The sequence below is a fragment of the Pseudorca crassidens genome, chromosome 20 (assembly GCF_039906515.1).
Source record: "Pseudorca crassidens isolate mPseCra1 chromosome 20, mPseCra1.hap1, whole genome shotgun sequence".
In the NCBI taxonomy this organism is placed as follows: domain Eukaryota; kingdom Metazoa; phylum Chordata; class Mammalia; order Artiodactyla; family Delphinidae; genus Pseudorca; species Pseudorca crassidens.
In genome coordinates, this window is record NC_090315.1 from 14,687,168 (window position 1) to 14,707,110 (window position 19,943).

The window sequence follows — 19,943 nt, forward strand, 5'->3', positions numbered from 1 at the left end:
CCGTGGGCCACAACTACTGAGCCTGTGCTCTAGAGCCTGCAAACCACAACTGCTGAAGCCCACGCGCCTAGAGCCTGTGCTCTGCAACAGGAGAAGCCACTGCAGTGAGAAGCCCACACACCGCAACGAAGACCCAGCACAGACAAAAAATTAAATAAATTAATTAAAAAAAAAAAAGCAAAGTATTCATTACAACCCTATTTGCCAGAGACAGAGACCTTGAACTAGTGACTTCTCCCCAGCCGGTTTCCTCTGCATACAACATAAAATAGTACAACCGCGTGGTGGTGTGGCAATTCAGGTTATACAGTCAGCGCTTAATGGTGGTGGGCCTATATTCCCATTCCCGTACATGGATAAATTCAGTAGTAACTTTTTTCTTTTATTTTTTAATATGTATTATTTTTTAATTTATTTTGGGCTGCATTGGGTCTTCGTTGCCGCTCGCGGGCTTTCTCTAGTTGCGGCCAGTAGGCTTCTCATTGCAGTGGCTTCTCTTGTTGCAGAGCACTGGCTCTAGGCGCGCAGGCTTCAGTAGCTGTGGCTCGGTGGCTCTAGAGCGCAGGCTCAGTAGTTGTGGCCCATGGGCTTAGTTGCTCCGTGGCATGTGGGATCTTCCCGGACCAGGGCTGGAACCCATGTCCCTCGCATTGGCAGGAGGATTCTTAACCACTGTGCCACTAGGGAAGTCCCCTGTGGGTTTTTTTTTTTGTTAATAAGGCACAAACGCATGATTGCAAACTTGCAGAGCTGCAGTTATTCTGCCATTATGCCCTTAGACATTCATCTGTCTTCAATTTCTCCACCATTATTGAAACAGCTGTGGTGAATTCTGTACAGAATGTCCAAGAGCAGCGTGAACCATTTTCTTAGCCCGGGTATCTACTGGTCCAAAAGTTCCATGACCGAATCACTCTAATGGCCGGCGAACCTAGAAGGCTGTTTCCGGTTGCCCTTGGTAAAGATGGCGAGAAGAGGACCGTCACCGGGGTCAGGCTGCGAACTCGATGCCCTCACCAAACATGGCGGCCTTTTGTGCCCGCCCCCTTAGCTTCCTCCTGTCGGTTTACTCCAACGAATCAGTAGCTATGGCGGCGGTGATTCCGGCTTCTCGGAGGCTCCGCAACTTGCTGACCTGTCGTGAGTCACCTCTTGACCTTCGGGGGTCCGTTGAGCTTTCGTGCTGTCACAGCGACAGTCGGACGGGGAGGCCTGTCCCGGGTCTCGCAGGGTCCGAGCCCCTTATTAAACTCAGGGGTCCGTGCCCCCATCCAAACGAACGGCCTGTGTCTTACAGTCGGGTCGCTGACGGCTCAGTGTTCCCAACCTGGAGTCAGTACCACGATCACGGGTCTGAAGTGTTCCTCATACTGAGGCCACTGATAAGTGCGCCCTAATCTTAAAGTCTGTATTTCCCTAAACCAAGGCCTCTAACAGGACTGTGTTCCCCAATCTAGTGTCACTGAGATGTGTGCCCTCTGCTCTTGAAAGTGCTGTGCCCCCAATCTGGGGTCATCAATGGCTCTCCCTTCCTTCATCTCCCCAGGATTGACAGCCCGCACCAACCTGGGTCTCAGCCTTAACCTTCATCCCTTGAGTTCCTTTGCGCAAGATGAACCCTCCAAAGCAGCCCCCGAGGAAGCCCCAGGCCACAGCTATGAGTCCCTTCGGGTGACATCTGCCCAGAAACACATCCTGCATGTGCAGCTAAACCGGCCGGAGAAGAGAAACGCCATGAACAAGGCCTTCTGGAGGTCCGGCCTGCAGATTCTGGAGGCCTGCCTGCAGGAGGAGGCAGGGGCTAAGGGACTGGGCAGGGGTGGGCCTGAGGGCAGGGGACTCCCACGCCAGACATAGCCCTTCCCCCTTTCCCCCACAGCGAGATGGTGGTGTGCTTCAACAAGATTGCAGAAGATGCTGACTGTCGTGCTGTGGTGATCTCTGGCGCAGGAAAAATGTTCACTTCAGGTACGAGGTGCTCTCCACACCCACCCCTGCCAGTCTCCCCTGCTCCTGAGAATAGAGTAATGCTTCATAATTAGTGTTTTAAGCAGCTTCTAACTTCCACTTTGATCATTTTCAAATACAGAAATTAGTCCATGGGACTTCCCTGGCAGTCCAGTGGTTAAGACTGCACGCTTCCACTCCAGGAGGCATGGGTTCATCCCTGGTCGGGGAACTAGGACCCTATATGCCGCACAGTGCAGCAAAAACAAAAGAAAAGAAATTAGTCCAACAGAACATGACAGGATCATCGGCTCTAAAGTCAGGGTTTTCATCCTGAATCTGTGGCCTTGATCAAGGCCTTTAATCACCCAGAATCTGTTTTTTTCTAATGTCAGTAAAGCGTGTTGTAATAATTACACGCTTTCTGGCAATTCCCTGGCAGTCCAGTGGTTAGGACTCAGCACTTTCACTGCAGGGGCCCTGGTTCAATCCCTGGTCGGGGAACTAAGATCCTGCAAGCTGCGAGTGGCGTGGCCAAAAATAAAAAATTGCATGCTTTCGTGCAATTAATTACTCAGTCCACATGAACTGATTTCCAGTTACACGTCTGTTAGATCTTTTGATTGTCCCACAGGTCTTTTCTTCAGGTTGGATAGTTTCCATTGACCAGATTCATTGACTCCTTTGTCACCTCTGTTCTGCTGTTAAGCCCATCCAATGATTTTTAAAAATTTCAGATACAGGCATACCTCAGAGATATTGTGGGTTCAGTTCTAGACTACCACAATAAAGCGAATATAGCAATAAAGCAAGTCACGTGAACTTTTTGGTTTCCCAGTGCATGTAAAAGTTACATTTACACTATACTGTAGTCTATTAAGTGTGCAGTAGCATTATGTCTAAAAAAACAAAGTACAGGGGCTTCCCTGGTGGCGCAGTGGTTGAGAGTCCGCCTGCTGATGCAGGGGACACGGGTTCGTGCCCCGGTCCAGGAGGATCCCACGTGCCGTGGAGCGGCTGGGCCCGTGAGCCATGGCCGCTGAGCCTGCGTGTCCGGAGCCTGTGCTCCGCAACGGGAGAGGCCACAACAGTGAGAGGCCTGTGTATCGCAAAAAAAAAAAAAAGTACTTACCTTAATTAAAAGGTAATTTATTGCTAAAAAATGCTAACCATTTGACAATGCAGGGTTGCTAGAAACCTTCAATGTGTAAAAAACACAGTATCTGTGGGACTTCCCTAATGGTTCAGTGGTTAAGATTCACTGTTTCCAATGCAGGGTTGCATGGGGCATGGGTTCGATACCTGGTCAGGGAACTAAGATCCCACATGCTGTGTGGTGCAGCCAACAAATCAAAAGGAAAAACAGTATCTGTGAAGCGCAGTAAAATGAGGTATGCCTGTATTGTACTTTGCAGTTCTCAAATTTCCATTTGGTTCTTTTTTATATTTTCCATTTCTCTGCTAAAGTTTCATATCTTTTTGTTTGTCACAATCATATTTTTAAAAAAATATTTATTTGTTTATCTTTGGCTGCATCGGTTCTTAGTTGCTCACTCGGGATCTTCATTGCCGCGTGCGGACTTCTCTCTGCTTGTGGCCCGCGTGCTCAGTAGTTGTGGCTTTCGGGTTTAGTTGCCCCTCGGCATGTGGGATCTTCGTTCCCCAACCAGGGATCAAACGTGAGTCCCCTGCATTGAAAGGCAGATGCTTAACCGCTGGACCACCAGGGATGTCCCACAACCATATTTTTCTTTGCATCATTGACCGTAGTTACAATGGCTGTTTTCAAATCCTTGTCTCCTAATTCCAACATCTGGGTCCCCTTGGCGTCAATCTCTCTTATCTTTTCTCTTGAAAAAAAAATGGGTCTCATTTTCCTGTTTCTTTGTTTTCAGAGTAAGCTTAGATTGTATCCTGGATATTGGACTATGGGAGAAAATGATGTGGAAATTCAGGATCCTATTACATAATTCCAGAGTGTTGAGTTTCCTGTTTTAGCAGCTGAGTTGGAGTCAGTGTTTTAAATCTCTTTGCTGGGCTGCCTGCCTGCTTCATGGGTCAACAAGAGATTTGGGCAGAGCTTATACACAGAACCTGGGGCTCCCCTCTCTGGCTCTCTGCTTTCTGGAATGTCCCCCCCTCACTTTCTATCAGCTGAGGTCACCCTGGGCTCTGTTTGTCCTTTGGTTCTTCAAGCACAACTTCAGCCTGCCCTCAGGTTAACTTTAAAAACAGGTAGCTCGGCCAGTCACTTCTTCCAGAGTCTGCCAGGTGCCTTCAGGTAATTGGATCTTGTCCAACAAGGGCACCTAGTTGGCACCTGTGGGAGGGTCCATACCAGAAGTGGAAGGTCACATACACTGATTTCTGCACAGGGCCCAGCCTAATGTTGGGGTCCCAGTGGTGACTGAGGCAGCCCCAGGCCCTGCCCTCATGGAGTTTCCAATTCAGTGGGCAAGACAGACAGTAAACAATGTATTTCTTTCTTTTTTTTTTTAATTTGCTTTAAAATATTTTATTGGAATTCTTTTGATAAGACCAAGTAAAGGCCACCTAAATGATTTTGGCCCCCAAATTTCTAGGCAGTCCCCTCTCCCCACCCCAGGAGGTTGACAGCTGCTCACACAGGTTAAGGCAGGGAAGATGTGGAGTTCCGAGGGTCTGTCCAACACCAGGTAGAGGACACCCTTTGTGTCAGCAGAATTCACAGTACCCAGGTAGAAGTTGCGCTGCTCTCCACTTCTTGTCCCAGCCTGTTAATGAAGTGGCAGGAACCATTACCGGGGCATCCCAGCTATCCCAACAGCACTTCTCCAAGAGGAGAATTCCAAACCTTAGGCCTTCAGCCACCAGGCTAGCCCTGAATCTCTGTGAAGGGACACTGCCCTGGCTGGGCTTCCAAAAGCTCTCCTGCTTTATTCAAGAATAACACAACAGTGGACGTCTTAAACACCCTCGAGGCGCTCAGGAGCCTCCTTCAAGAATCAGGGGCCTGGGGCTTCCCTGGTGGCGCAGTGGTTGAGAGTCCGCCTGCCGATGCGGGGGACACAGGTTCGTGCCCCGGTCCGGGAGGATCCCACATGCCGCGGAGCGGCTGGGCCCGTGGGCCATGGCCGCTGAGCCTGCGCGTCCGGAGCCTGTGCTCCGCAATGGGAGAGGCCACAACAGTGAGAGGCCCGCGTACCGCAAAAAACAAAACAAAACAAAAAGAATCAGGGGCCTGGGAAGAAACCAGTGAGTCAGCAGAAGCCAGGGCGACTCCAGACGAGCGCCCCCTGCCCTGAGCAGGGTCAGTTCCGAGCAGTGGCATCACAGAGACATCAGGCGCTCTAGTCTGTAATGACAGTTCATCCTGCTCAGACAATGCATTTCTTTCTGTTTCGTCTGTTAACATCTCCGCACGTCGTGCCCGTTGTTTTCCTTCTACCACTCTCTCTGTTCTCCTTCATTCCTTTGTTCATCCATTCAACATTCCAGTGCCAGCCCCCTTCCTGGGTGCCTCGGACCTAGAAACAGAAAGCAGCCCCTGTTTCTGAGCCCTTTCCCTCGTGGAGTGCAGGATGAGGGTTCATGTGTAGCCGTGCCAGGCCTGGGGTCCTCATCTTTCAGCTCACAGCTGATTGTGGCCGTCTCGTCCCATTTTCAATCTGAAGGCCAGAAAGAAGAAACTCAACTTAATTAGCAGTTTCAATGATAGAATGAAACTACTAATTTAAAAAAAAAAGAAAAAAAGAACTAGCCCACACTTACTTACATTTGCGGAGTGTCTCTGAGCACCTTACACATATTAATTCTCACCACGACCCTATGAGACAGGCTCAGTCCCCATCCCAATTTGACAGGTGAGGAAACTGAGACCCAGAGAGAGGAAGAAACTTGCCCAGTTCTCACTGCTGCGATTTTTGAACATGGGCTGCCTTGCTGCAGAATCCTTGCTCTTCACGGCTAAGTGACCCAGGTGTCTGACAGGCTGGTTCAAAGTATGCCTAGCCGGAGGAGCCCGCCACCTCCCACCCCTGCCAGCCGCACACACCTTCACCTCTCTGTGGTCTCATCTGAAGAAAAGGGAGATGCTGTGAGCCCCCACCTCATCAGGTTGCCGTGAGGATGAAACGAGTTAATAGGCACAAAACATTAATTCATGTGGAACTTTTATTAATGTAGCTGCTATTATTATTTTTAAAAATAAATTTATTTATTTATTTATTTTTGGCTGCATTGGGTCTTCGTTGCTGCGCGCGGGCTTTCTCTAGTCGCAGCGAGCGGGGGCTACTCTTCGTTGCGGTGCGCGGGCTTCTCGTTGCGGTGGCTTCTCTTGTTGCAGAGAATGGGCTCTAGGCGCGTGGGCTTCAGTAATTGTGGCACGCAGGCTCGGTAGTTGCGGCTCGCGGGCTCTAGAGCGCAGGCTCAGTAGTTATGGCTCACGGGCTTAGTTGCTCCGCGGCATGTGGGATCTTCCCAGACCAGAGCTCGAACCCATGTCCCCTGCATTGGCAGGCAGGTTCTTAACCACTGCGCCACCAGGGAAGTCCCAGTAGCTGTTATTATTGATGATTATAAATAAGTTAATTGTTATGATGAAGGAGATCTGAAACACTGAGGTTCCCAGGGAACGATATAGGGGACCTCTCCGGAATGACTTCTGACTCTGGAGGGGGACACCTTGTACCGTGGTCTGGGGCCGTTTATTCCAAGGGGTTGCAGACACCCGTGTCTGCAGATCCAGGTAGGGCAGATAAACCAGCAAAAACAGCGGGAGGAGGTGTGGCCAGGTGCCAAGCTGGGCTTGTTCTGGGGGTAAGCTTGGTCCCACTGAGTCATACAAGCTGTGCAGGCCTAGTGGGAAGCTGGCAGATGTCTGCAGGCTGATGGAGGCGCTTCTGGCCTCGGCTGAGACGGAGTATATAATAATAGTAACTGTGGTGATGCCATTACGTGCCAGCCATTGCTCAAAGCGCCTCTGGGCTCTGTCACTTGAATCCTTGCAGCCCCATCAGCTCTCGGGAGGATTTTAGGCTCATTTTACAGAGCAGAAACCCGAAACCCAAAGGATGGAGTGACCTGGCCAGGGTCACACAGAGGAGTTCTGTCTTACCCATATTTAACTTGCACAAATTCAGCTCTACCCTGAGTCAACACTCCTGTGTTCTCGTTCATTTAAATAAGGCTGTGCAGGCACCAGAGCCTCAGAGAGTCAGGGGTGTGGCTGAAGGTAGGAGTGACTTTTCAGGTTTGTCAAATAGCATTGTTCAGAGGACAGGCAAAAGGATGAGAGTGATTCACCTCGGGAAGAAGAAAATTCTGCTCAGAACGACCCCGTAGCTCCACCTCACTCAGAGTCAAAGTCAAAGTCCTCCTCTTGGCCCACAAGGCCCCACAGAGTCTGCCTCTGTCACCTCTCTGACGTTGGCTTTTCCTGCTTTCCCCCTTGCTCACTCCACTACGCTGGCCTCAGTGGTCCTCCATACAGACACCGGGGTCATTCCTACCGCAGGGCCTTTGCACTGGCTGTTCCTGACATGTAGAACTCTCTTATCCCAGATATCCCTACAGCTCCCTCCCTTATGGTCCTTCAGATCTTTATTCATATGTCACTTTTTCAGTTAAGAGGGTCCCTGACCACCCTACTTAATACTGCAGGAGCCCTCACTGTGCATGTGCACGCACGCGCGCGCGCACACACACACACACACACACACACACACTCCATTCCACTTCCCTCCTTTAATTTTCTTTTAGTACTTATTGCCACCTGACAAAATGTATCTTCTTACCTGTTTGTTTCCCATAGAAGGGCAGCTCCATGGGGGCAGAGATTGTTGTCTGTCTTGTTCACTTATTGAGCACCTGCTGTGTGCTAGGCCCTGGTAGGCACTGGGGATACAGTGGTGGGCAAAAAGCCAAACTCCTTGGGGGTGGGGAGATGGGGAAGACAAACTCCTCCGCTCATGGAGCTCACGTCCTAGAAAGGGAGACAGGCACTAAACGAGATAAGCATACAGTTATGTGGTAATAAGAAGGCAGTGCGGGAGATATGGCCAAGAAAGGAGGTGAAAGGTGACAGGCTGCAATTTAGCCAGGGTGCCCAGAGGAGGCCTCTCTGAGGAGGTGACCTTTGAACTGTGGCCTGATCGCTGGGGAAGGGCTGTTCTAGGCAGAGGGAGGAGCAGGCACAGAGGCCCTAGGAAGCGAATGTGTTGTCGGAATGGCTGATGGAGGCCTGCGTGCCCAGTGGCATAGGCTGGAGATGATGCTTGTGCAGGGCTGGTAAGGTCTTGGCAGAAGACCTGGCATTTCATTCTAAGTAAGAGGGATGGGGGGCGTCGGGGAGAAGAGAGGGCCCTGAGGTGATCACAAGTGCCCTCTGGCCGCATGTGGGGAACAGACTGTGGCGGCAGGTCAGTGGAGGAAAGGTCAGGCTTGGGATTGTCTTAAAGTTGGAGCCACAAAAATTTCTCCATTTCCGAGCTTCCTGTCTCAGGAAACATCACCACCTTTGACGCAGTTGCTCGTGCCCAAAACCTTGACCTCCAGGCCATCTGGCATCACAGTGAAAAGCACGGCCCCTGGAGCCAGCTGCATAGTTCTGGGCTTGAAGTCGCAGTTCCACTGCTCACAAGCCAGTGTGACCTTGGGCGTGTGATTTAAGCTCCCCGTGCCTCAGTTTCTCCCCCAGGAAAATGGAGGTAGTAATAGGACCTACCTCAGAGGGTCATTGTGAGGCTAAGGTGAGCAAAGACTCGATATACGTTAGCTTGCCTTGTCTTCACACCCCAAAGGCAGTCCCTCCTGTGTGAGTTGCTGCCTCCACCGTGGCGGTTTGCGTGGCCTCTGAACCCTAGCCAGGGCAACGGGTTGGGCCTGGGCGGCTAGGTGAGCCTCCCCAGATCTCCCCACCAGGTATCGACTTCGTGGACATGGCTTCAGGCCTCCTTCAGCCCGCAGGAGACGACGTGGCCCGTATCAGCTGGCACCTCCATAGCCTCCTCAGCAGATACCAAGAGACCTTCAGCGTCATCGAGAAGGTGACCCTGGGAGGCTAGCAGGGCAGCCCCCTTCCTGCCGCTCCTGGACCAGCCTTGACCCCGCCCCTCCTGTCCCCTTCCAGTGCCCTAAGCCGGTGATTGGCGCCATCCATGGGGGCTGCATTGGTGCAGGTGAGTCTGCAGCCACCCACCCAGATCTGCTGCCAGTTAGACTGGCCCTAGGTGCAACCCCACAGTCTGGGGGTGGGGGGGGAGCAGTCCTGTGGTTGTTTAGTGTCCCTGGCCTCTGCTTCCCAGGAGTGGATCTTATCACTGCCTGTGACATCCGGTACTGTACCCAGGATGCTTCCTTCCAGGTGAAGGTGAGCCATCCTCCCGAGCTTCTGATTCCTTGGGCCCTGCTTAGAGCTGGGAAATGAGTGGCAGAGACAGGTCAGAGCAGGGGTAGAGCAGGGACAGAGCAAGCTAAGGGGGTGGGCGTGAGTCTAGACGGCTTCGTGGAAGAGTTAGTTAGAACTGAACCTTAAAAAGTAACCCTTGGGACTTCCCTGGTGGTCCAATGGTTAAGACTCCGCGCTTCCAAGGCGGGGGGCGCCTGTTTGATCCCTGGTCAGGGAACTAAGATCCCACGTGCCACAGGAGCAAAAAAATAAAGAAAAGAAAAGTAACACTTGGCCAGGGAGGAAGTCAAGGGTAGGCCATGCAGTCAGTGTGAGATCAGGAGTGAGTCAAGTTGTCAGGCTGGGGGCGCTGCTTGGCGTCAGTGCTGGAGGGGGCGGGAGGCACGATGGAGCTCATGGTTGGAGGGGGGCAGGGCAGGGATAAGCAAGGCTTCTGTCTGGAGATAGATGCAGCTGACCTCAAAGAATTGGGAGGGCAGAAGAATTGGAAGGTGAGCTGTATTCTAGACCGAAGGAACCTATATGGGCAAAAGTATGTGGATGGGAATGAAACGGGGTGTTTGGAATGGGAGCCTCTGAGGTGGGGGTGGGGTGGGACCTCTGCAGTAAATGCGGAATTTCGTTGGCATTGAGGTTGTATGGGGGACAGTAGTGGGCAGAAACTAAGCACGGGCAGGATTGCTCCCCCCAGGAGGTGGACCTAGGTTTGGCAGCGGATGTGGGAACCCTGCAGCGACTGCCCAGAGTCATCGGGAACCAGAGGTGGGTGAGAGGAGCCTGGGGGAGGGGACGGCAGGACATCTCCTAGACCTGGGATGACTGCCACCCCCGACACGCTCTGCCCTCTTGCAGCCTGGTCAACGAGCTGGCCTTCACTGCCCGCAAGATGATGGCTGACGAGGCCCTGGACTGTGGGCTGGTCAGGTAGGGGCTGAGGCCTGTCCTGGATAAGAGCTCAGGGGCAGCCAGACCTGGGTGGGGCTCTCTGGATCCCCCAGTACCTTAACTCATGGATTCCAAGTGGCCTCCTCTCTCTGGGTGGTCTGGAGTCTACTGCCCTGCTCTGATTGGTCCATTTCACTGCGGTATCTTCCATTTTCTACTGTGATTGGCCATTTGTTCATCCATGAGAGGGAGAGGAGAGCTCTTCTCAGACCGCCGACTGCAAATGCCTTTCATCCTCAGCCGGGTCTTCCCAGACAAGGAGGTCATGCTTGATGCGGCCTTCGCCCTGGCAGCCGAGATTTCCAGCAAGAGCCCCGTGGCGGTGCAGAGCACCAAGATCAACCTGCTCTACTCCCGCGACCATTCGGTGACCGACAGCCTCAACTTCATGGTGAGACTCTCCGTCCGACCAATCACATCCCTTCTTTGATCCCAGAGCAACCAATCAGGGCACAGCGGCCCCTTGCAGGCCTTGTCTTCTGACTGGTGCGCTGCTATCTCCTATTTTTCATTGGTCCAATTAAAATCTTCCCGTATCCTTTCCATTCCCCGCCGCCGTCTTTATCCAGAAATCCTGGAACATGAGCATGCTGCAGACAGAGGATGTCGTTAAGTCTCTCCAGGCCTTAATGGAGAAGAAGGAACTGAAGACCATCACCTTCTCCAAGCTCTGAGAGGCCCTTCATCCCAGGTCCTGGCCCAGGGTCTAGCTTTGTCCCGTCTCATGACTGCGCTTCCTCATTCGCAGAGAGGGAGGATTAGTGAAGATGGTCCCCCTCGCTGTCTTCTTTGCCAGTCTCCCTGTTTTCATGCCTTGTCTTCGCCCCACGAACAATAAAGCAATATAAAGAACCCGGTGTCCTTATTGGAGAGAGAGGCGAGGCAGAAAGGGGGTTAACGTGATGATCCTGGGGGCTCCAAAGACCACGGTTGTGCTGAAAGTTGGGGACAGAGATATGACCAATGGGCATGGAAGCCATGCAGGTGATGACCATTCAGAGTGGCAGTGGGCAGGCCAGGGCTGGTAGCAAGTCACGTGGAAGGCCACAGACGGTCTTCCTGCCTGCCCCAGGCTTGTGGGCGGCATTTCCCCTGCCTGGCCCCCGCTCACTACACAGCGTAGTAGGTTCCGGTGCTGGAGTCTGGCTAGGGTTCTGCTGCTACCCAGTCTTGGGCCAACTGCCTCACTTCTTGAAGCTCTGAGTTCTCTTTTCCATATATAATCCCAACCTCCTGGAGAATTCCCTGGCGGTCCAGTGGTTAGGGCTTTCACTGCAGCGGCCCGGGTTCAATCCCCTGTGGGGGAACGAAGATCCCGCAAGCTGCGTGGCGTGGCCAGAAAAATAAATAAATAAACCAACGTCCTGGATTTACGTTTGGAATGAGGGCAAGAGACCAAGCATTAATTTACAAGGTATTATTTTCCTTTTTTTCTTCTTTTTCGGCCGCGCCGTGTGGCTTGTGGGAGATTTGTGGGATCTTAGTTCCCCTGACCAGGGATGGAACCCAGCGCCACGGCAGTGAAAGCACGGAGTCCTAACCACTGGACCACCAGGGAAGTCCCCAAGCATTAATTTAGTGTCTCCTATATGCCACGTCCTGTTATGAATATTTATTAACTTAGTAATTCCTTTCAAGGACCCTATGAGGTTAATACTATTAATATTCCCTATTTAACAGATGGGCAAATGGGCAAATTGAGGTTAAACCACTGACGCAAGATCAAACAGCGAAGAAGCGGCAGAGGAAGGAGTTTAACCCAGAACCTCAGGCCCCAGAAGTCAGTGATCTAAACCACGACATATACAACATGACGTACATGCTAGAGGCGCGCAGCAATAAACTGAGGTCCTCGAACAGTTCCTGGGAGTATCAGGAGTGCCCAGTTCCTCCTTGCTTTTTCACTTGTTTCCGTTGCCCATCTGTCCTGGGCCACTCCTTTTAGCCTTACCCTGCCCAACCCTCCTGGCCTCACCCTCCCTCTGACAACAAAGGGTCAGCCAGGTTTTTATGGGCTCCGATAAGGCCCTTGAAGGGCCAAAGTTCGCCAGCACTTCCTCTTTGCAGGAGGGCCTAGAGGAGGCGGTCCTGAGCTGAGTACCCCAGGCCTGGCCCAGAAGATCTGGGTTCCGGCTGGTTACCAGTGAGGCTGGTAAGAGAAGGGAGACTGGGGGTGCCCTAGAAGATGTGTGTCTAGGATCCCTAGAAGAGGGACCCCGTGGACCCTGCCCTGCCAGCCACTCCCTTATCCTCAGGTATAAGGGCCACCCACCAGCCTCTCTCTGCCGCCATTCCCTGCTCCTGCAGCTCTTCTCACTGTAGCAGCCACCAGCCCAGCCTCTCAAGATGGCCTTCGTTCCTGCACCAGGCTACCAGCCCACCTACAACCCGGTGAGATACCCTAGTCCCTGGCTTGGCTCCACCCTGACCGCCACGCACCAATTTACCCTCACCCTGATCCTCAGAGGCAGCCACTGGGCGTTGTGGGTCTGATTTACCCAGTACTGACCCTGGGGCTTGACTTACTCCCACCCTGATAGACTATTTACATCCAGCTCCAGCTCTCAGCCTTCTTCATCTTCACGCTGATCCCTCACCCCTTGGTTTCCTCTCCCTTGCTTAAGGGAGGGGGACTGGAGGGGCTGCTGACTGAGTAGTAAGGGCTGCAATAGGCAGATGACCTTTGAGGCCCCTCACCTGGCCCTTTCTGCAGACGCTGCCCTACCACAGGCCCATCCCAGGCAGTCTCAGAGTTGGAATGTCCATTTACATCCAAGGAGTGGCTAGCGAGCATATGAAGAGGTAAGACCCTCCCCCATGCCAGGCTAGGCTGGGAGGGGGCTAAAAACAGGGGGCTTCCAGCCCAGGTGCAGGAGGCCTATTTCCCTCCCTCCCCGCCGCTGAGAAGAGGGCTCTATGCCACCGCACCTGATGGCCAAGGAACAGCTCTGGTCTGGGGAGTCCAGGGCTTGGTGATCAGATCAGGAGGGGGGCTGGGAGGTGTTAGGGAGACTCACCATGACAGGTGGCCCCAGAGTTGGGACACTGGATTGGAATTGTTGGGTATGACAGCATGAATTAAGATCACAGGCTCAGAGCCGGTCCACCTGAGTTCATGTCCCAGCTCTGTCACTTACCAACCGTGTGACTGGGAAAGCTCTGTGTGCTTTAGTTTGTCATCTATAAAATGGGTTTTGAGGATTCAGTATGTAAAACATATAGAGTCGTATATTCAGCACTACAGCAACTCTTAGCTTTTTGTTTCTTTAATTTTTTTGGCAGCGTTGGGTCTTCATTCCATGCGGGCTTTCTTTAGTTGAGGCGAGTGGTGGCGGGAGGGCTACTCTTTGTTGCGGTGCGCGGGCTTCTCACTGCGGTGGCTTCTCTTGTTGTGGAGCACGGACTCTAGGTTTGTGGGCTTCAGTAGTTATGGTACGTGGGCTCAGTAGTTGTGGTGCACGGGCTTAGTTGCTCCGCGGCATGTGGGATCTTCCCGGACCAGGGTTCAAACCTGTGTCCTCTGCATTGGCAGGCGGATTCTTAACCACTGTGCCACCAGGGAAGTCCACTTAGCTTTTTTTATGGTTTTAAAATTGTGATGATAAAAAAAAATGGTGATGATAATTGAATGATGTCATAGGACTGTTGTTTCTTTGGTCATTGTTTCTGTGTCCACCGAGTACCCACTCTGTGCCTAGGCGCTGGGGACAGAGCATCCAACAGGACAAAGATCCCTGTCCTCGTGGAGCTGACATCCTAGTAGAGGAGACAGATAAAAAATAAATAAGTCAGATATATAATAAGTCAGATGGTAATAAATGCTATGGAGACAAATGAGGAGGGAAGGGAGATGGGGAGCAGATGTGGGGTAGGGGTTGTGTGGCATTGTCCCTTTAAATAAGGTGGCCAGGGAAAGGTTCCTGGGAAGGGAATTTTTCAGCAAAGACCTGAAGGAGGTGAGAGGGAGGGAGCCTGGGGTGTATCTGAGGGAAGAGCATTCCAAGCAGAAAGAACAGCCAGTGCAAAGGTCCTGAGGCAGGTGTGTACCTGCCCCCTTGGAATAATTTGGGGGCTGCTGGTGTGAAGGGAGCTGTGGAAGGTGCTCCGATTTGGGTTTTCACAGGGTCCCTCTGGCTGCCTGTGGGGAATGGCCTTCAGAAGCCAGGGAGGGGGCAGAGAGACCTGAGCTGATAGAGACTGGGCTGGGGTAAATGCAGGAGTCCCAGTAGCAGTCTTATTTGAAGCTGGGTCAGGGAAGGGAGTGAGCAAAGGGGTAGCGGTGGGAATCTGCCCCTTGGAGTGCAGGGGCACGATCTCCCCCTCCAGTCTTGGGTCAATAGTGCGCTGGCATGGGCGGCCAGGGGAACAGCCCTTCGTGTCCCACCAGGTTCTTCGTGAACTTCGAGGTGGGGCAGGGCCCAGAGGCAGACGTCGCCTTCCACTTCAATCCCCGCTTTGACGGCTGGGATAAGGTGGTCTTAAACACGAGGCAGAATGGCAACTGGGGCAAGGAGGAGAAGAAAAGGAGCATGCCATTCAGCAAGGGTGCCGCCTTCGAGCTGGTGTTCATGGTCTTGGCCGAGCACTACAAGGTCGGAGTCTCGAGGACGAGGCCTCCCCTCCCCACCCCTCCCTCCCCCCTTCCCTTCCTTCCTCCCTCCCTGCCTTTCTGCCTTCCCCTGATCCCTCCCTCTCTCCCTTTCTTTCTTCGTTTTTCCTCTCTCCCTTCCCCCTCCCTCCTCCCTTCCTACCTCACTTTTCTTTTCTTTTCTTTTCCTCTCTCCTGCCTCTTTTTCTCATTCCCATTCCTCCACCTCGGAGAGCCTTCTAATGTGTTTCATGCATAACATCTTGCTCCCGTGTTCTTGCGAGGTATGTATTTTGGCCCTTTCTTATCAGGAAGTCTAAACACACACAGAAGCACAGAGGCCTGGGAAGCCCTCCTCTCCTTGGCCAGCATACCGATAGCTGTCCACTCCAGGTTCCTCTGCTCCTATCTCTACCTCCCACTTCCCCTCCGGTTATTTAGAAGCAAATCCCAGCTATCATACAATTTCATTCATAAATATGAATGGAGTTCTCTCCACCCCGTGCCTCCCCATAAATGACACACATCAGACACCCTGTGCACATCTGTCCCAGCCTGACCCATGGGAGAAGTCTTCTGGGAGGATGACCTACCTGGACGTTATCTGCCCTCATATAGACACCAGATATCTAACCTCATCACCAAGGTTAACATTAGGGCTTGAGCTCGGACAGACACGGGTTCAAGTCTGGGCTTTGCCTCTCCCCAGCATGTGACCTTGAGCTGGTCACTCTACTACCTGGAACCTCTGCTTTCTTGAACAACAGGGACAGTGTTTTGTCCTCCCTCACGGAGCTGTTGAGCCCATCACCATGTTGATGCCAGCAGGTAAAGTGCTTAGCACGTAGGAAGCTCTCAGTCCTGGGGAGCTGGGTCTCGGCTGTGCCCGTTCCTTAGCACTATAAACAGAACCGTGAGGGCTTACAGTACTCTTGAGATGTGATGACAAGGCAAGGCTCTGGGATTTCCACAGTGCCTCTGACATGCCTTCCCAACAGTCCCAGAGCGAGATCCCATTTTACAGATGCAGAAACGAAGACTCAGGGAAGTGAGTGACTTACCTAAGGTCCCACAGCCAAGACATGTCAGAGCTGGACCTGACACCCAATCATTTGGTACCAAAACCAGGACTCCCATTCAGTGATCTCCCAATCTCCATCCTCAGGCTAAATTCTCTATTCTCGTCTGCCCACCAATCTGTGAGCTGACTTTTGACCTCTGACCAGTGGACTCAAGATTCCTGACTCTGAGGCTGTCCCAGCTCACCCTCAAAACTTGTGACCCCCAAGTTAAAAATCTCCCTGTTTCCTGCTTCCTGTTTTCTACCCTCCAGGGTCAGAGGTGCCACCTCTGACCTGACCCCTGCCCTCCAGGTGGTGGTAAATGGGGATCCCTTCTATGAGTTTGGGCACCGGATCCCGCTACAGATGGTCACCCACCTGCATGTGGATGGCGACCTGCAGCTTCAATCAATCAACTTCATCGGAGGCGAGCCCACCCCAAACCAGGTGTGTGGTGTGTCCCCCTCTTGTTTGCTTGCTTTCTTCCTTAATTCACCCCTACATTCACTTATTTCCAGAGCACCTGCTCTGGGCCAGACCCTTTGCCAGGTGACGCCACAGACCCAGCGGCAACCAGGACAGTCTACTGGGAAGACAGATGTGTCACCAGATAGTAGTGGCCACAAGTTGTCAGTGCGGGGCTGGGGCGCATTCAGGAGGTCTGGAGAGTCTTTTTTCTTTTAAGGTATTGGCACCATTTTCTACACTGTCATTTTATTTTATTTACTTATTTAATTATTTTGGCTGTGCCACGTGGCTTGCAGGATCCTAGTTCCCTGACCAGGGATTGAACCCTGGCCCTTGGCAGTGAAAGCGCAGAGTCCCAACCACTGGACAGCCAGGGAAGTCCCTGGAAAGTCTTAGGAAGGGCTTTCTGGAGGAGAAGTAGGTGTGTAAGCTGAGTCAGAAAGTGATGACAGGGAGGGACAAAAACCACAGGAGTAGCAAACGTGTTTCTGAGAAGTTGCCTGACGTCATGAGTCAGCTGGGAAATTCACCGCCAATCCCAGGGAGCTACCACTACGCACCCGCCAGAAGGGCTGTCACGGGAAGGGCACATCATACCCACGGCTGGTGAGGCCGTGGACTGGCCGACACTCCCATACCTCGGGAAATAACTGGGCAGCATCTACGGAAGCTGAACAGACACACGCCGGTGACCGTGAAACCCCACTACCAGGTCCACGGTGAACAACTGGCCAGGACACAGGCACTAGAACCCCACAGCAGCACTACTTGGAGAAGCCCAAACCTCAGAACCCTGGCATGTCCTTCAGCTGAGGGCTCTACCCTTCCCAACCTGTAAGTCCCCCAGCCCCTCCAAGGGGAAAGGGCACTGGTGACCCTGAGCCCCATTCTACAGATGTGGGAACTGAGGCACGGAGTGCTTCAGTAACTTGCCCAAGATCGTGGAGCTCGTAAGCGGCAGAGGCACGGATCCAACCACTCCTCTGCCTCCCTGATGAGGAAATGCTGGGATTGTCTTCATCCCTAAGGTGGCCTTGGGCCTATGGGTGTTCATTTTACTGTTGTGCTTCATCAGTGTATTTTATTTTATTATTTATTTACTTACTTACTTATGGCCACACTGCATGGCTTGCGGAATGTTAGTTCCCTGACCAGGGATCGAACCCTGGGCCCCCACAATGAGAGTGCCAAGTCCTAACCGCTGGACCGCCAGGGAATTCCCTCATCAATGTATTTTAAAAAGAAAAACAACATGGGAATTCCCTGGCGGTCCAGTGGTTAGGACTCCTCACTTTCACTGCCGAGGGCCCGGGTTCAATCCCTGATCAGGGAACTAAGATCCTGCAAAACGCTCAACGCGGCTAGAATAAAAAGAAAAACAACAATGAAGCAATTTTTAAAGGACCTTCAGGATAGCTGGCTTAAAGCGGAAGTCGAGGCAGAAATGAGTGCATCAGAAACAGAGAGAAAGAGTGAATAAAAATTGTTTGGCGGGGAAAGGAACCACTGGTGAGAAGGTGAGGACGAGAGAGAGGAACAGAGACAGCGAGTAAGAGAGGCTGAGAAACAGAAACAGAGTCACACACAGACTGAAAGAGCTGAGACAGACAAGGGAGAGACAGGAGCTTGGCTGGCTAAAGCACCCCTCGTTGCCCCAGGGGTGCGCATGTAGAGTGAGGGGCAAATCATGGTTGGAGACGAGGTGAGCAGGGTGTTGTGTGGGCCTGCGGGTGTGTAATGGGGGTGCACGCTTTATCGTGTGGCTCCTGGAGGGAGGAGAGGAGTGGATGAGGGTCCTGGGTCAGCAGGAAGCCAGGACAGAGGTGGGGACAGAAACAGAATTTACCAGCCTTGTCCTAAAGGAGTGGGCTGAGGTTCGCTGTGCACTGGAGATCCCTAAACACGGCGAGTTCCTCTCCCTGAATGAGCCATCTGGGTGGTACCCTTTGACCCCGAGTTCCCTTGGATGGTGGTGGTGGGCTGCCCTGGGGCGGGCATCCTTGACACCCTCCAGGCCCTAGTTTAGGGTCCCCCTCATTGCCTCCTTCTCCTTCTGTGCCCACAGATACCCATGCCTAATCCGGCGTACCCAGTAAGTACCTGCTGGTGGGTGATGGACTTCCCCTTGAGGTGGGGTTCAGTGGCTGAGGAGGTCCTAGGGCAGCCAAAGGACCCCCAGCCTCTCTCCATTCATGCCTTCCGTCCATCTGTGTAGGGTCCCGGGCAGTGCTACCAAGAGCCAAGTAACCTCCCTGTAAGTGGGAGGGTTGTGTGGCCATTTGGGGGTGGGTGGCAAGAACTGGAGGGTGGTCAGAGAGACTGGATCCCCAGTTGTACTAATCCAGCACCTAGAGCTACGCCTGCATGGAGTAGGTGGGCCTAATATTTGCCGAATATTATAGAATAACTCTTCCTCACTTCACAGACCATGGAGGGACCCCCAGCCTTCAACCCGGTAAGGTCTCTGGTGGGAGTTTAGGGTTCTGTGGTGGGCAGTTTGTGGGGAAGCAGGAACTGGTGGTGGGTCGGGGGTCCTGAGCCATGGGGAGCCCTGAGAAGGTAGGAAATAGAGTGGGCAGAGGGTGTTTGGGGCGGGAGGGGGGTGGGGAGAGGGTGGAGTTGGTGGTCAGAGGGTGTGGAGGTTGGGGGTTTGGGACATTTCCCAGGACAAGTGAGAGCCCCTCTCTGAAAATTTGTCCCTGCCTCTGGCTTCTGGGGACCTGAGAGACGATGGGACACCATGTGCTCTTCCCACAGCCTGTGCCATTTAATGGGAGACTGCAAGGGGGGCTTACAGCCCGAAGAACCATTATTGTCAAGGGCTACGTACCCGCCACAGCCAAGAGGTACAGAATCTAGATTGAGGTGTGAATCCTTGGTCCTCCTCATCCCTCAGTCCTAGGAGACTGAGCCCTCAGCCTCCTCCACTGGAGACCTGGGAATCCAGTCCCCAGTCCCCTCCTTCCTTGGGGAGCAAAGCGCTCCCCCACCTCCTTCCCACCCATCTTACTCCTACCCTTCTCTCTGCCCCCAGCTTTGTCATCAACTTCAAGGTGGGGTCCTCAGGGGACCTGGCTCTGCACATTAACCCCCGGCTGAATGAGGGCAGCGTGGTTCGGAACAGTTTTCTGAATGGCTCGTGGGGAGCTGAGGAAAGGAATGTCTCCTACAACCCGTTTGGTCCTGGACAGTTCTTTGATGTGAGTCTGGGGTCTCTTTCCCTGCTTCCCTCCAAAGCCTCTGTCCTGGCTCTGGCCTCATGCCCTCCCCTCTCTCTGCAGCTGTCCATTCGCTGTGGCATGGATCGCTTCAAGGTGTACGCCAACGGCCAGCACCTCTTCGACTTCTCCCATCGCCTTTCGGCCTTCCAGAGGGTGGACATGGTGGAGATCCAGGGTGATGTCACCTTGTCCTATGTCCAGATCTGATCTATATCTGGGGCCATAACCCCTGGGAACACAGAGGAAGATCCTGTAGGACTCCTTTCTAAGCCCCTAATAAAATGTCTGAGGGTGTTTTGTGAGTGTACACGACCCTGTTCGCCTCC

The 19,943-nt window shown here is 52.8% G+C and overlaps 2 protein-coding genes across 5 annotated transcripts; both read left to right on the plus strand.

The window, feature by feature from the left end:
- Positions 1–983: 983 nt before the first annotated feature.
- On the plus strand, positions 984–11,131 carry ECH1 (enoyl-CoA hydratase 1). Its single transcript, XM_067719398.1, has 10 exons — positions 984–1,140; positions 1,547–1,754; positions 1,880–1,968; positions 8,848–8,972; positions 9,056–9,104; positions 9,231–9,295; positions 10,026–10,096; positions 10,187–10,258; positions 10,520–10,670; positions 10,849–11,131. Exons 1-10 carry the CDS (start codon positions 1,008–1,010, stop codon positions 10,951–10,953), a joined length of 1,068 nt encoding a protein of 355 aa, XP_067575499.1. The 5' UTR covers positions 984–1,007; the 3' UTR covers positions 10,954–11,131.
- A 140-nt stretch (positions 11,132–11,271) lies between these two features.
- LGALS4 (galectin 4) lies at positions 11,272–19,943 on the plus strand. 4 transcript variants are annotated; one of them, XR_010939111.1, is made up of 12 exons: positions 11,272–12,431; positions 12,535–12,670; positions 12,993–13,081; positions 14,667–14,871; positions 16,241–16,375; positions 17,109–17,230; positions 18,462–18,488; positions 18,612–18,650; positions 18,822–18,851; positions 19,154–19,242; positions 19,431–19,596; positions 19,678–19,818. XR_010939111.1 is itself a non-coding variant. In XM_067719399.1 (11 exons), exons 2-11 carry the CDS (start codon positions 12,626–12,628, stop codon positions 19,822–19,824), a joined length of 972 nt encoding a protein of 323 aa, XP_067575500.1. In that variant the 5' UTR covers positions 11,272–12,431; positions 12,535–12,625; the 3' UTR covers positions 19,825–19,943. The 4 variants fall into 4 exon arrangements, 2 of the variants coding, with proteins under 2 accessions (XP_067575500.1, XP_067575501.1); XR_010939112.1 differs by lacking the exon at positions 18,612–18,650; XM_067719399.1 differs by lacking the exon at positions 17,109–17,230 and having other exon boundaries at positions 19,678–19,943.